This window comes from Lichenostomus cassidix, chromosome 8 (genome assembly GCF_008360975.1).
Source record: "Lichenostomus cassidix isolate B80296 chromosome 8, HeHo_3.0, whole genome shotgun sequence".
NCBI classification, from domain to species: domain Eukaryota; kingdom Metazoa; phylum Chordata; class Aves; order Passeriformes; family Meliphagidae; genus Lichenostomus; species Lichenostomus cassidix.
Window position 1 is genome coordinate 8,344,103 of NC_139489.1, and position 12,815 is coordinate 8,356,917.

At 47.8% G+C, this 12,815-nt stretch overlaps 1 protein-coding gene across 1 annotated transcript; it reads left to right on the forward strand.

The window, feature by feature from the left end:
• Nucleotides 1-827: 827 nt before the first annotated feature.
• On the forward strand, nt 828-12,343 carry LOC146433758 (vitamin D3 hydroxylase-associated protein-like). The gene is given in 17 exon segments (XM_085067683.1): nt 828-1,838; nt 2,814-2,927; nt 3,261-3,404; nt 3,750-3,837; nt 3,840-3,882; nt 4,176-4,382; nt 4,906-4,946; nt 5,416-5,540; nt 5,918-6,043; nt 6,763-6,860; nt 7,317-7,416; nt 7,969-8,012; nt 8,601-8,636; nt 10,022-10,025; nt 10,757-10,865; nt 11,684-11,829; nt 12,063-12,343. Coding segments are annotated over 17 exon segments (1,764 nt in total). The 5' UTR covers nt 828-1,628; the 3' UTR covers nt 12,192-12,343.
• The last annotated feature ends 472 nt before the right edge of the window (nt 12,344-12,815 follow it).

Genomic DNA, 12,815 nt, shown 5'->3' on the forward strand with positions numbered 1-12,815 from the left:
AGCCTGCCCTGCATGCTTTCTCCTCCCATTTGGCCCATGCCAGGTTTTCCAGCAGGGTTTTCCAGCCACTGGCAGCCACTGTCGCTGAGATTGGCAGCACTGGCTGCTCCCGGCAGGTTTCCAAGGGTGTTCCAGAAAGGAATACCACACTGCCAAAGTGTTTTCCCAATGCGGGAGTGTCAAAAGCAGATTGTAACAAACCTCTGGCAAGATTAATGTTTGGGATTTTAATGCATTATTGTAGAGCCATGCAAAAGTATGGAGTCTTTTCAAGGGCTGAGATAGTGTTTATCACAGCCAAGGAGAAAGCAGCCCCCAAGGACCCTCATTCTTTAGCAGCAGGCTTTGAAAACAGGAAGGAGGGAGCTCCAGGCATCCCAGGACTGAATGCTATGTAAAGCCAAGCCCTCAAGGGCCTGGGTGGGGTTATAGGTGCTGTCTTCCCACACAGAAAATACTGGATGGGACTATCTGTTTCAAAATTTGAGCCTGGAGGACTTGGCCCAGGAAAGGCAGTGCCACCTGCACTCCTGCTCCCAGAGCCAAGCACCACATCACTGATGATTTAACCACTCTCTCCCTGGCCTGGAGGTAGGCAGGGTGCAGGAGTCCAAGCCATGGAGTCACCAGTGAACCTGAACATGTAATTGTTCCTCTCTGGAAGCCCTGAGTGTAGAACTCCAGCAAGCCACACTCACAACCATGGAAGTGCACCAGGCAGGGCTGGAGCTGCTGGGTGGCTTTGGGGACTTCAGGCTGCAAGGGTTACCCTGGATGCTGTTGCCTTGCACCTTGGCTATGAGCTCTCAGAGGCATCCCCTGTCCCTTCCCTCATGGCAAGGGGCAGCTGGTAAGACTGCATGGTCCACCTCCTTTGCATTCTGCTGGCTGGAGGATGGGTTAGAAACAGGAGAGCAGAAGGACTCTGGATCCACCAGAGGGGATTTCCCAAAAATGCTCACCCTCTGCTCTAGGTTGCCAAAATGCTTTTGGAAGGGGCTTGGCTTGAAAATGATACAGAGCAGTCATAGTCCTTGAAGGCATCCTCAGATAGTTCCACAATGCAGTCACTGTTGCACCTTCATGCCCTTGAAACTCCTGAGCTCCCACCTCTCCACAGGGACAGTTTCTCTCCTGCATGAGATTCCCCAGGACAAGCAGAGCTTCTTTTTCCCAGGCTCAAAGCGCTGCAGGTGATGCTGCCTGAGGGACAGGGATAATGGCTGAGCACCTCTAGTTAATGGGCTTAAGTGTTAATTAATTATTACATGTAGCTATAGCAGGGTTAGCCCAGAGCTGGGCATTGCTGGCATTCAGCTCTGAGCACAGCCAGGTACAGCAGCAGCTGCTGGAGGGGGGGGACATGGCCTTGGGGACACCCCTACCCTGGGGAAACCCCCAAACTGAGTGATCTGAGCACACTGCTTTGCAGCCTGACCCACAATGCTGCTCCAGCAGCCAGACCCTTTCAAAGTCCACAGTATGGAAAGTCCATTCCTGGACTTTGTTAAAGCAGCTCTGCTTCAGAGCTGACCCTGGACAGCAGGAGAGAGCAGAGTCTGCTTCATCAGCCCTCTGAGAAGGTGGGAGAGCCAGGTGTCTGCAGCTGGACTTGAGAGAGAAAAATCATGACCCAAGAGCGACTGTGGCAGGTCCTGGATCCATCCTGGGGAGACCCTCGTGCCCTGTCAGCTCTGCTCTGCAGCTCAGCTGCAGCCATGGTGCTTCTGAGATGGAGGGGATGGAGGAAGGTCCAGCAGAAGATGGAGGAGGCAAGGAGGGCTTGGGATCTGGCCCTGGAGAGGATGGAGAAGGCAGCTCACAGGCTTCAGCAAGAGGTAAATTTGGGGTATACGGGAGGAAGAGATTATATTTTGGATAACCAAAGAAATGGGGGAGCTCTGATCAATCCCTCTGTGGATGGTGGTTGGAGCATGTGCACCTTTTGGAGCATCACCAACCCAGTTTTTTGAGGGTCATCACTCTCCATTGTCTTAAAAGGTCCTCCCATAAAAGACAGTGTAAATTAAGTATTTCTCAATGCACACCCATTGAGGAAATCCTGAAGATGAGAGAAAGATTGGAGCTTGGGACCTTCTCAATCAGATCACCCCCAGTGTCCATTCTCCTCATCTATCCCTACTGCCAAACCTTTCCTTTCCAATCCTCTTTTCTCTGCCTCTCCAAGGGGACCTGTCTGCCCCATCATCCTCAAAGTACAAGGGGGATTCACACCCCTCCAACACCTGCACATCAGTGACTAAAATCTATTTCCTCCTGTCCCTGCCCAGGCAAAACAGCCCCTGGATTTTAGGAGGTTAGACCCTTGGAACTGGGATTTGTCTTAAACTTTTAAGGAATACCTCCTGCTATTCTTTCCTTAGATGGGAGGTTGCAAACAGCTCACACACATTTTTTTCCCCATGTTAATGATAAATTTTGTAAAACTTTAGCTGGTTGAACTGCTATTCAGTGAGTTAGAGTTAGAAGGGGAGTGTAGGTCTGTAAGAGAGTAAACAGAGACAGGTCAAACCACTCTTACAGGTTCATGCAGCTCTCCAGTCAAGGTGCAGTTTTCTGCCTATTTTGGTTCTGGTTTTATGAACTAAGACTCAGCAAATTCCCCGTCAGCAAATTCCCCACTCCAGCACACACAGTGCTCTGTGGGAGGTCTGCATGTCTACAGAGTATGTCTCCTAAAATTTTCCCTTCAAGGTGATTGCTGGGCAGATGCTAGAATTGGGTATTTGTAGCCTCAACCAAACTCTTCTGTTTTTTCCTTCCCTCTGTACCCAATTTCCCACCCTTTGCAGAACTCAGGCACCCAGACCTCTCATATCCTCTCACTGCCAATGGTGGAGCTGGCAGAGAAGCTGAAGGAGGGGTCCCTGTCCCCAGAAAGTGTCCTCTACTCCTACACGGACAAAGTGAGTGATACTTCCAGCATGGCAGAGATGCTGTAGGGCTCTCCTACAGTGGGACTTTCAAATTAAAAATCAGCTCATTTGCTGAGAGAACCAGCAATATTGGGCATTACAATTTGTCAGAACTGTGATGTCTGAAGGGTGGCTTACAGGCAAATAAGCAGGACAGAGAACCAGGGCATAAAAACATCTCAGAAAGAAACATCTAAAGTTTATACATAGGATCTGAGTAATAAATATTGATGTTTTGAGCTTGAAATTTAGCTTGGAAGCTCAGTATCTAAGATCTCCTTCTATCCATTCATCTGTCCTGCTACTCCTGTCTATTCTGGAGAGGCTCTGGAGGTTAACCAGGAGGTGAACTGTGTGACAGACTTCATTCATGGATGTGAGGATCATCTCCAGAAACTGAAGAAGCAAAAGGAGAAGGGGCTGCTCTATGGCATTCCCATCAGCATCAAGGACCACATTAACTGCAAGGTACATCCCCAGTTCCTCTGCCTTTTGCCTTGGGGCTGGGAACAGGCCAGGATGTCACCTGGCCTCATCAGAACTGGCTAAGAGCTCCCTCAGACAAGGATGTTCTGGAGCCAATATTGTGGGACCAGCAAACCTGCTTTTCTCAGGATGAAAATTTTGGTTTCTGCAGAAATTTCTAACCTCTTCTGATCTGGGTTTCCATGGGATAATCAGGCTGTATTCTGCCTCTGAGAAAAGTTAGGGGGGAACTTTGCCACAAGAGGCATCACGACTTAGGTCTGTTACTGTCACAGCTCCAAACAGCATCTTTCCTGCAACTTAAGAGATTTGTTTCCCATCTCCAAGGGCCACATCTCCTCTGGAGGGATGGTGAAATTTCTGGGCCAAGTGAAGGAAGAAGACAGCGTCATTGTCCAGGTTCTAAAGCACCAGGGGGAATCCCCTTTGTGAAAACCAACATCCCGCAGACCATGATAAAGTAATGGCATGTTTGCCTTCATGCAAGTGACTTTGTGACGAGTGACTCTTGCTATCCAAGCTAATCACACACGTTAATTGCCTTGTTACTGCAATCTAAAATGATTTCTTTTGTATTTGATGTCTCTTTTTTCTTAAATTTAGCTGTCTCAAAATGTACTTCATGCTGATTCTACCTGCAGGGATTAATTCTACACTCATCCCTGCATGGGTGCTCCATGCCCTGTATTTGTGGTTTATATAAACCACAGGGGCAGAAGTGCCTCACTCACCTTCTGATCTTCCTCTCCCCAGCTACGACTGCAGCAACCCCATGTTTGGCCAGACGCTGAACCCTCTCAACCCCCAGAAGAGCCCCGGGGGCTCCTCGGGAGGGGAGGGAGCTCTGATCGCAGGGGGAGGTTCCATCCTGGGCATTGGCTCTGATGTGGCTGGGAGCATCCGCCTGCCCTCCAGCTTCTGCGGGCTCTGTGGCCTCAAACCCACAGGCAACAGGATCAGGTACATCCCAACCTCCATCTTCTTCTTCCACCCACTGTGGAGATAGCAAAGTGTGCCCCACAGTGCATCAAATTTTGGAGTAGTGTCCATGGTTTCCTCCAGGGTTAAGTTAGCATTGAACTTGTCCTATTAATGACACAAGACGGCTTCAATCTGTTATCACAACAAAGACTTATTCCGTTTTTAATAGGCCTGGCCAAGAAGCTGAAAGCAAATGCTACAGGATGATCTCCTTTGCAGATATTTCCCAGCCCTTGCTTTGCTTGTAAGACTTTTCTGTTTATCAGAGGCAGTTTGTCCATAGATAAGGAATAAACTGCAGCAGGAGAAAGAGATTATAAATACTGTCCCTAGCAGCTCACAGACCATGTAAGTCTTCCTAGCCCAGGAAGGGTCAAGTGTTTGCAGGAACTTTTGCCCTCTTGGTTTTGTCTGGGGGTAGATGGCAAGTTTGCAGCTCAGTGTGGTGATCTGCCTTACAGCCAGAGCTGCTGCTAATCTGCTTCTCCCATTATGTTCCCAGCAAACAGGGAGTCGTCTCTCCTCTCATAGGAATGCAATCAGGTAAGTCCATGATGATTTTACTGTGTCATCCAGATGATGCTGTGACATCAAACCTTTGCCTCTTACATCCCCTACCACTGAAATGCCAGAGTGTGCTTGTTCAGCTCTGTGCCTCATGGCAAAGCAGTGACCTATTAAAACAGCCGTGAGTTATAACCTTTTTGCACCATTCACTGTTCTGGGTGATGGCTGAACCTCAGCAGGATGAAATCAGTGCAATGACAGAATGGAATCAGGCAATGCAATGAGCAGGAGGAGAGGTGTGAGATGTGCATCCCAAAGGGCTGGGATGGCAGGAAAGCTGCAGCCCTCCCTCCTCGTGCCTGCAGAAGCCTGGGCCAAGAGGTCATTAGGCTCATTAGGCTTCCACTGCTCTGCATTCCCCATTCCTCCTCCCTGACCTGAAATTCCCCATGCTGGAGCCCTCCTAGTAACTGTGCCAGCAGTGACAGGCGCTTTGTGCCCGCAGTGACAGGGATGCTGGGGCCCATGGCGAGGGACGTGGACAGCCTGGCTCTGTGCATGAAGGCACTGCTGTGCCAGGAGATGCTCCAGCTGGACCCCTCTGTGCCCCCCATCCCCTTCAACGAGGAGGTAGGGCTCACAGGCACTCCCATGTCTCCATTTGCACAGCAACAAAGTTCAATCTCAGCAGTTTCCTATCCGGTTTCATGTACCAAGATAGCAAAGAATCCAGGGAAATACACATCCTTGTGGACAGAGGACACCCAGCATGGGTGATCCCAAGAAGCAGCCACACAGCAGGGCCGGCAGGCAGGAGGTCATGTCAAAAAGGCCATACCAAAGACCACTGCTGCAGACCTGTGTTCTGGACAACACTGCTTTTCACCAGCCCTATTGCTCCCATCATTCCCCCCACCCAGGAGACCTCAGTTCTGCCTCCCTGAGCCCTGGGAACAGTCCAACCTTGTTCTTCTCCTGTTTGCAAGCCGTGGCTCCTCTTCTCACAGGTTTACAGCAGCTCAAAGCCTCTCCACATCGGCTATTACGAAGGAGATGGTTACTTCCAGCCCTCGCCCAGCATGAAAAGGGCTGTCCAGCACACCAGGAAGCTCCTCCAGGATGCAGGGCACACGGTGGGTTTCCATGCCTGTAGTTGCTCAGAGCTGTTACCCAGCTCCTTACAAAGTCTTGGCAAATCACTTTCCATTTCCACTTTTGCTCCTCGTAAAAGAGAAAGGCAACTGCAACAGCTTGTTTTCCAAACTGATCTTGTTTACATTTCTGGCCAAACAGATGTGATAATTATGTTCAGATATCTCCAAGTCTACCCAAGCACCATTTTTTCCATCACGTTTGGTGTTCCCATAAATGTCAAACTCACAACAGTTTCCATGATCCCTCAGCTGTTAAACACAACTTTTACAGATTTCTTAGTGGGTAAGTGGGAAGGAGCTGGAACACTAGACCCTCCAGAGACTTCTTTTAGCCTACATTTTTCTGTGGTTTGACCAGTGGAGATTTCTATATGGGAGCTGTTCCAGTAATGCAAATTAATATAAAAAATAATTTTAAAAATTGGTGGTTTGAATTTTCCAAGAATTCTCTAACACATGGAGGAGTGGAGCCTGTGTCAGGTCCCAGTTTGTGTTAATGTCTTGGATGGGACTAACAGGAAAGGACAGCAGGCAGGTGAAAATGAGGTCTTGCTGTCCTACAGCAGCAAAGGAGGGTGTAAATTTCCCACCACTTCCCACTGGGCTCTGGTGACCACTGGCAAGGCAGGGAGGCTCACAGTGGGCTCTGGGAGTCATTAATCTTTGCTGCCTCTTGGACAGGGCTGGTTTTCTTGCAGCTCATTCCCTTTGCACCACCCAAGATTGACTATGTGGTGGATGAGTTGTTCACCAGAGGGATTTTCTCAGATGGAGCTGCCCACCTGGTGGACTGCTTGTGACTAAAACCCCACTGTGGTGTGGGCTGTGGAACCTGGAGCTGTGGGGCCAGTGGCTGCATCCACAGTATTTATATTGTGGGTGCAAACTGAATAATGAGCAGCAGAGGAGCAGCTTCTGGCAGGATGGATTTAGCACGAGCAGCAGCCAGTTCACACACACAAAGGTAATGTGGTGGGTGCCCAACCAGCCTCTCACTCACCTCAGCATGCCCAGGGTTGTGCTTTGCACAACTTTTTGATGACACAGGCAGTAAAATACTGATTTATCTGAAACTTTTGCAACACACATTTACACCTCAGCATCTACTGTTCAGTGTTTTCCTGTGGAACAGGCAGATTTTGTCTACCAGCAACTCCCCTCCAAGACAACCCTGCCTTGGAAGCAGCATTGCTGTTGCTGTTACTCTGATGCAGGTGGCTTGTCCTGACTGATTCACTCTCTGCCCTTCCAGCAAAGGAGACATGGTGGATCCCAACCTGAAATCCCAGTTCAATACTCACAGGCTTCCTGCTCTGGTGAAAAGGATCTTGGCTGTCATTTTGAAGCCCATAGTAAGTGTGTGGATGAGTCTCACCTGTGTTAGAGGAAATCTGCAAGGTGGGGAGGCTTCTTTGTGCAGGGAGGTAAGTCCTACCACCCAGGAATGCTTTGCTGCTTCATGTGAGGTGCCTGAGGGGCTTCATAGTGAAATACATTTAATCTCTAAACCCAGGCTGAACTTTTCAAGTGAGTCTGACAGACTTTTGTGGGAGTTTTGTGTGGGGAGGCTGAAATATGATCCTTTCTCAGGAAACCTGTGAGCCATACAGCTCATCCAGCAATGAGCTCCTGGAGAAGGGATAGAATGGAAGGATCTGAACAGCATTCCCACATCCAGAAGATGCTCTCCAGGACCAGTACTGTGATCTAGAGCTTTATTTGTATGGGTTGTTGTGATTAAATGTATAAATTAACAGGGGAGTAAACCCACTTCACAGAAACTGGCCTGTTCTTCAGAGCCACTGCCGCTAAGACAAGATGTGTGCCCAAAATGCAATCAAAGCATAGAGAACAATTTCAGCTACATCATTGTTGTCTAATCCCATATTTTTTCCCTCCAAAAGTACCCACGAATTGCCCGGGATCTCAGCGGTCTCTGTGGAGTGGGGTAAGACACACTGAGGTGGCTCTGGAGAAAGGAGATGTGCTTGGAAGTGTCCAAGCAGGACACAGCTGGCTGTGCAGAGCTCTGCCACAGGGCTGTGGGGCTCAGGCTGAGCCAGGACAGTGTGTGCTGCTTCTGCACGACCTGGGCTCAGCACTGGCTTATCCCGGGCTGATCAGCCTGAAGTTATTTTTAGAGCTTGAGGATCCACAGGGTGACAGAGCAAGGATGACTCCATGGAGGGCTGTTTAGTTGGTACTCAGAGCATCCTGTGCCAAGTTAATGCAGAGCTCTCTGCATGCCTGTGCGGTGTGGAGTGAGGTACCTGCACCTCCAAAAGAGGCACAGCCACACCAAACTCTAGCAAATGAGTTTAGAAATTATTTTTATCCAGGTGTTCTGGCATGCTCTAACATAAGCTGTTTCGAGGTACCTGTAAGCACATGTGAACCTGGGGAATCACCTGGGTGGTACCATTGCTTGTTCCCAAAACGGTCATGCAGTGACCATAAAAATGGGCTGTCTGTGCATTTTCTCAATTGTTTTCTGTTGCCACAGTCACAAAGCTGATTAATTCTGCCACGTTTCCAGATCTGCCAAAAACCTCTGGGATCAGCATGCAGCGCAGTGGCAGTAATGTGGCTTTCATTTTATTTTCCTTACTATAGTGAGAGATCTGCAAAGTTTCTAAGCAACTGTTTTGCACTCTGTGATGGACTTGGGGTTGGAAATTAATCATCAGCCTTTGCCCTGCATTGTCCAAGCAAAAATAGCATAGGAAAAGCCACAAAGGATGAGGCTTCATTTTGGCTTTTCTGTCTCTTAGTGTGAATTCTTCATTTCAGGTATTAGGTGTTATTGTATTGAGCTAAGGCCATGCTTGAACCATCAAGCAGAGACATTAGGAGTCAAAAATGGTGTTTATGAACTCTATGACTTAGGTAGCTTCCTTATGAACTCATTTGAGATCAGGAACCTCAGACAGGAAGCTTTTTCCTGGACAGCTGCATCCAGTGCTGCCACAAACTGGCCAGGTTCCTCTTTTAAACCAGTTAAATTTTATGCTTCAATTTGGTTTTATTGACTGGCTCCTCTTCTCCCTGCTCTAAAAAACCTTCATGTTTCCTGTGCTCTTTATTCCCTTCCACTTTATCCTGATTTTATTTTTGTCCTTGAGTTTAAATAGCACCTCTCCTCTCTGGTATTTTCCGCTGCCTCGGTCTATTTATAGCGAGTATCCTCTTTCAGCTGGTGTTTTGCAACGCTGAAGAGGCTGTTTTGGTGTCCTCCCACAAGGCAGGATCTGTGTTCCCTGGGACACCCTCACAATCCTCCCTGAGGAGAAATATCCCACCAGCCTCCATCAGTGCCAGACACTCCATGGATGTGCACTCTGGTTTAACAAATTACAGAAATTACAGGGCAGAGGAAAAACTCCTGAAAAGCTGCCTGGTCACTGGGCTGGAGGGTGTGTTTAGAAGGAAATGGTCTTGGGGTTTTTTTAAGGTGAAAACAGATTCCTCTCCCACTCCCCAAAAAAATCCCCACAGAAAACCAAACCCAACAAATAAACATAGAAAGAAGCAAGACAAACAAACCCACAAAAAGCACACAAAAAAGAGGTACCATTAAAAAAACCACAAAAAACACAAAACCAAAAACCAATCACCCCAAAAAGCCAAAAAGAAAAAATTTTAGAAGGCTGATTTCTTCAAAAATATTTTGAATTGTTTTAGTTCAGTGAAACCGTATTCACATATTTTCATCTACTGCAAACAAGAGCTGATTCAAAACTTTTGGCTAGTGACCAGCTTTTCTCTCAGAAAAAAAAAAAAAAATCAGGTTAGCTGCACTGACTGTATTTCCTGGAAACACATCTCATTTGTTGAACTTTCAGCAGGAAGGATCTCAGACTGCAGGTGGAAATTGACGTCAGACTGAAAAATAGCCCCAAGGCCAGGTCTTTTGTGAGAGATGTGGAAGAGTCCTGTACAGAAAACTTGCTGTGAAAGGGTTGTGCAGGACAGGGCCAGACCATGGGACAGATGTGTCCCTGTAGGCAGAAAATGGCTGCAGAAACAGCCATACTGTGGTTCCATCCATGTCTGTTGGATTAGAGGAAGTAGGACATCTCTTTGAGGATGGATTTATTCATTGAGTGATATTCAGCAAAGCTGTGGTAAACCAGACTACAGATCTGGATCTCTCGTGGAGCTGCAGCACAATATCCTGTGTTGTGGGGGACATCCTGGGGCTTGCCTAAATGTCTCTTTCTGATTATTTTCCTTACCTGTATGCTCATGCAAAATGAAAGAAGGCTTTGTGGAAGTATTTTAGGTTCGTATCTTCTAGATGCTTCTACAGGAATAACCAAAGCTTTCAGGAAATTGAATTTTTAGTCATCTAAACAAACTGCTGTTGATGTCCATTCAATTCTAAATGAAAATTTAATTATAAAATGAAGTTGTTCATGGAAAGGATTGGGTTAATACTCAAAGAAATCGGTTCCAAAATGCACACCTAGGATTAATGTCTAGGTCTGGACAACACATGGTATTCTGACAGGAAACCTAAAAGTGGAACAACAAAATCCTTTGACCCTGTCAAAGCACAGCTCAGATTTTATCTTAATTTTTTTTGTTGTTGTATCCAGGAAGGCCTTTTCCCTCCTTTTCCTGCGTAGTAGCATAGATCTGCCACTGCTGTCCAGTGGACACTTTTGTCATCTCCTCTGCCTTTCCTTCCAGGCTTACTGCACCAAATTCATTGCCAAGTGGAGGGAGCTGAGGCTGGATGTGATCCTTTGTTCTGCTCTAGGGCCAGCCTTTAACCATGGCTACGCTGGGAAGCTCTTTGGTAATGTCCCCTGAGGAGGCTCTGCACACAGCCAGGGTCCCAGGGTCCCTTGGGCATTCCCCAAACCCTGCGTGATGCTCCCTCTTCCCTCTGTGCCAGAGAGCAAAGGAGAGGTCTCTGGGTGTGTCTTCTCACACCCACACCTCATGTGAGCTGCAGATGTTTGGATTATTCTGGGGCAGTAATTCGTGGTCCATCTATCCCAGTGGTTCAGGGGTGAGTTTTCCCTGCTCTGTCTGCACTGCAGAAAGCCCCAGAGCCACTCCTGCAGCAGAGAGTGGCATGAGGACAGCTCTGGGACACTTTGGTGCAGGACCAGCCTTTTGTGGATGCAGCTGTCTCACATTTCCCAAGACTTTGCAAACAGCAGGAAGTCTCACTGTGTGTGACTTGCAGAAAAAAGCATTTTTTTAATAGCTTCTCGCAAACAGTCAGGGTCCTCCATCCCTCTAGCAATGACCTTTTGGAATCCAAAATCCCCACAGTGGTGTTACATAACTGGACATCAGGAATATATTGGAAATATTTTTCCAAAGGATTTTTCCCCAGTGATGGGTAGATGCAGACTCTGAATTGGTCCCTCCCAGAGCACATCCAATCTCCACATGAGTGACAGGTGAAGACACAGGTCACTCTCTGCTCTCTGGCACTCAAACTTCTCCATCAAAAGTCCCTCTGGAGCAGCACATTTTCAGGGTCCCCTCAGGACCAGCAGCTCCAGTCTGCAATTCCTGCAACTCAGATGATCATCTGAAGGTCATTGCTGGCCCAGCACATGAAATGTTGCCATTTGGTATGCTCTGTGTGACCTTTTGCAGCTGCAACCTCCTACACCAATCTGTACAATGTGCTGAATTTCCCGGCTGGGGTGGTGCTGGTCAGCACGGTCACAAGAGCTGATGAAGAAGAACTGAAGGACTACCGAGGGCACTATGGAGATCCTTGGGACAAGAGGCTGAAAGAGGTCAGCAGGAAAAAGGTTTAAGTCTTAGCAAGGGGCAGAGTGACACCTCTGGGACATTGTCTTGTCTACATCTCCTGATGAGAGTGGGGGTTTGTTTAATAGTGCAATTTGCATCCGCTGTGCCTCTACCCTGCGTGTTCTCACTTTAATTCCTCTGCCCTCCCTTTCTGCCATGTCCTGGGCCTTCCTGGGTGCCCTGGTGCCCTGACACAGTCCAGTCCTTGATTTTTCAGGCTGTGTCAGGAGCTGTGGGGCTCCCTGTGGCCGTGCAGTGTGTGGCTCTGCCGTGGCAGGAAGAGCTGTGCCTGTGCTTCATGAAGGAGGTGGAGAGTCTTGCCCATGGCACGAAGAGAAATGTGTGATTTCTGGGAACCAGCCTCTGATGTGATGGCTTTTCAGTCCCTGCCCTTCCATCCAGCCACCTTCTACCTGATACACAGTAAAGTAGATAGTGAGCTGAAAACTCTATGAACTAATGTTTCAATAAAGTGGCACTAAATCCTGTTTAAAAATAGTCAGCAAAAATCTCATCTCTGTCTAAATTGTTCTTCACTGTTAGAGTTAAACTGAGTCAAGAAAACAAAATGAAGGAGTGAGAGTTAATGCTGGACCAAAGGAATGCAATAACAACAGTTTAGTGATGTCTGTCATATGGTGTGAGACCAAAGAGCTGTTTATTGCAATATTTTACTTCCAACAGTGGGTAGGAGCAGATGTTTGTGGGAGAGTATAACCTGGTAACTGCAGGATTCCCTCTCTGGCTGTGCCATTGTTTGGCCAAGAGACATTTTGGCAAAGACTTGCAGTCAGCCCATGGGTTTAAATAGCTGCCAAGAGAGCTCTCCTCCACAAACTTGTCCCCTTCCTGAACTCATTTGCTGTCTAGATCTCCACACCATCCAGCAGTTGAACTGTGCAGGGAGTCGTGCAAAGCTTAATATTGTTTGTTTAACCATAAGCTGTGAGAAATGTTAACTGGTCTGCCA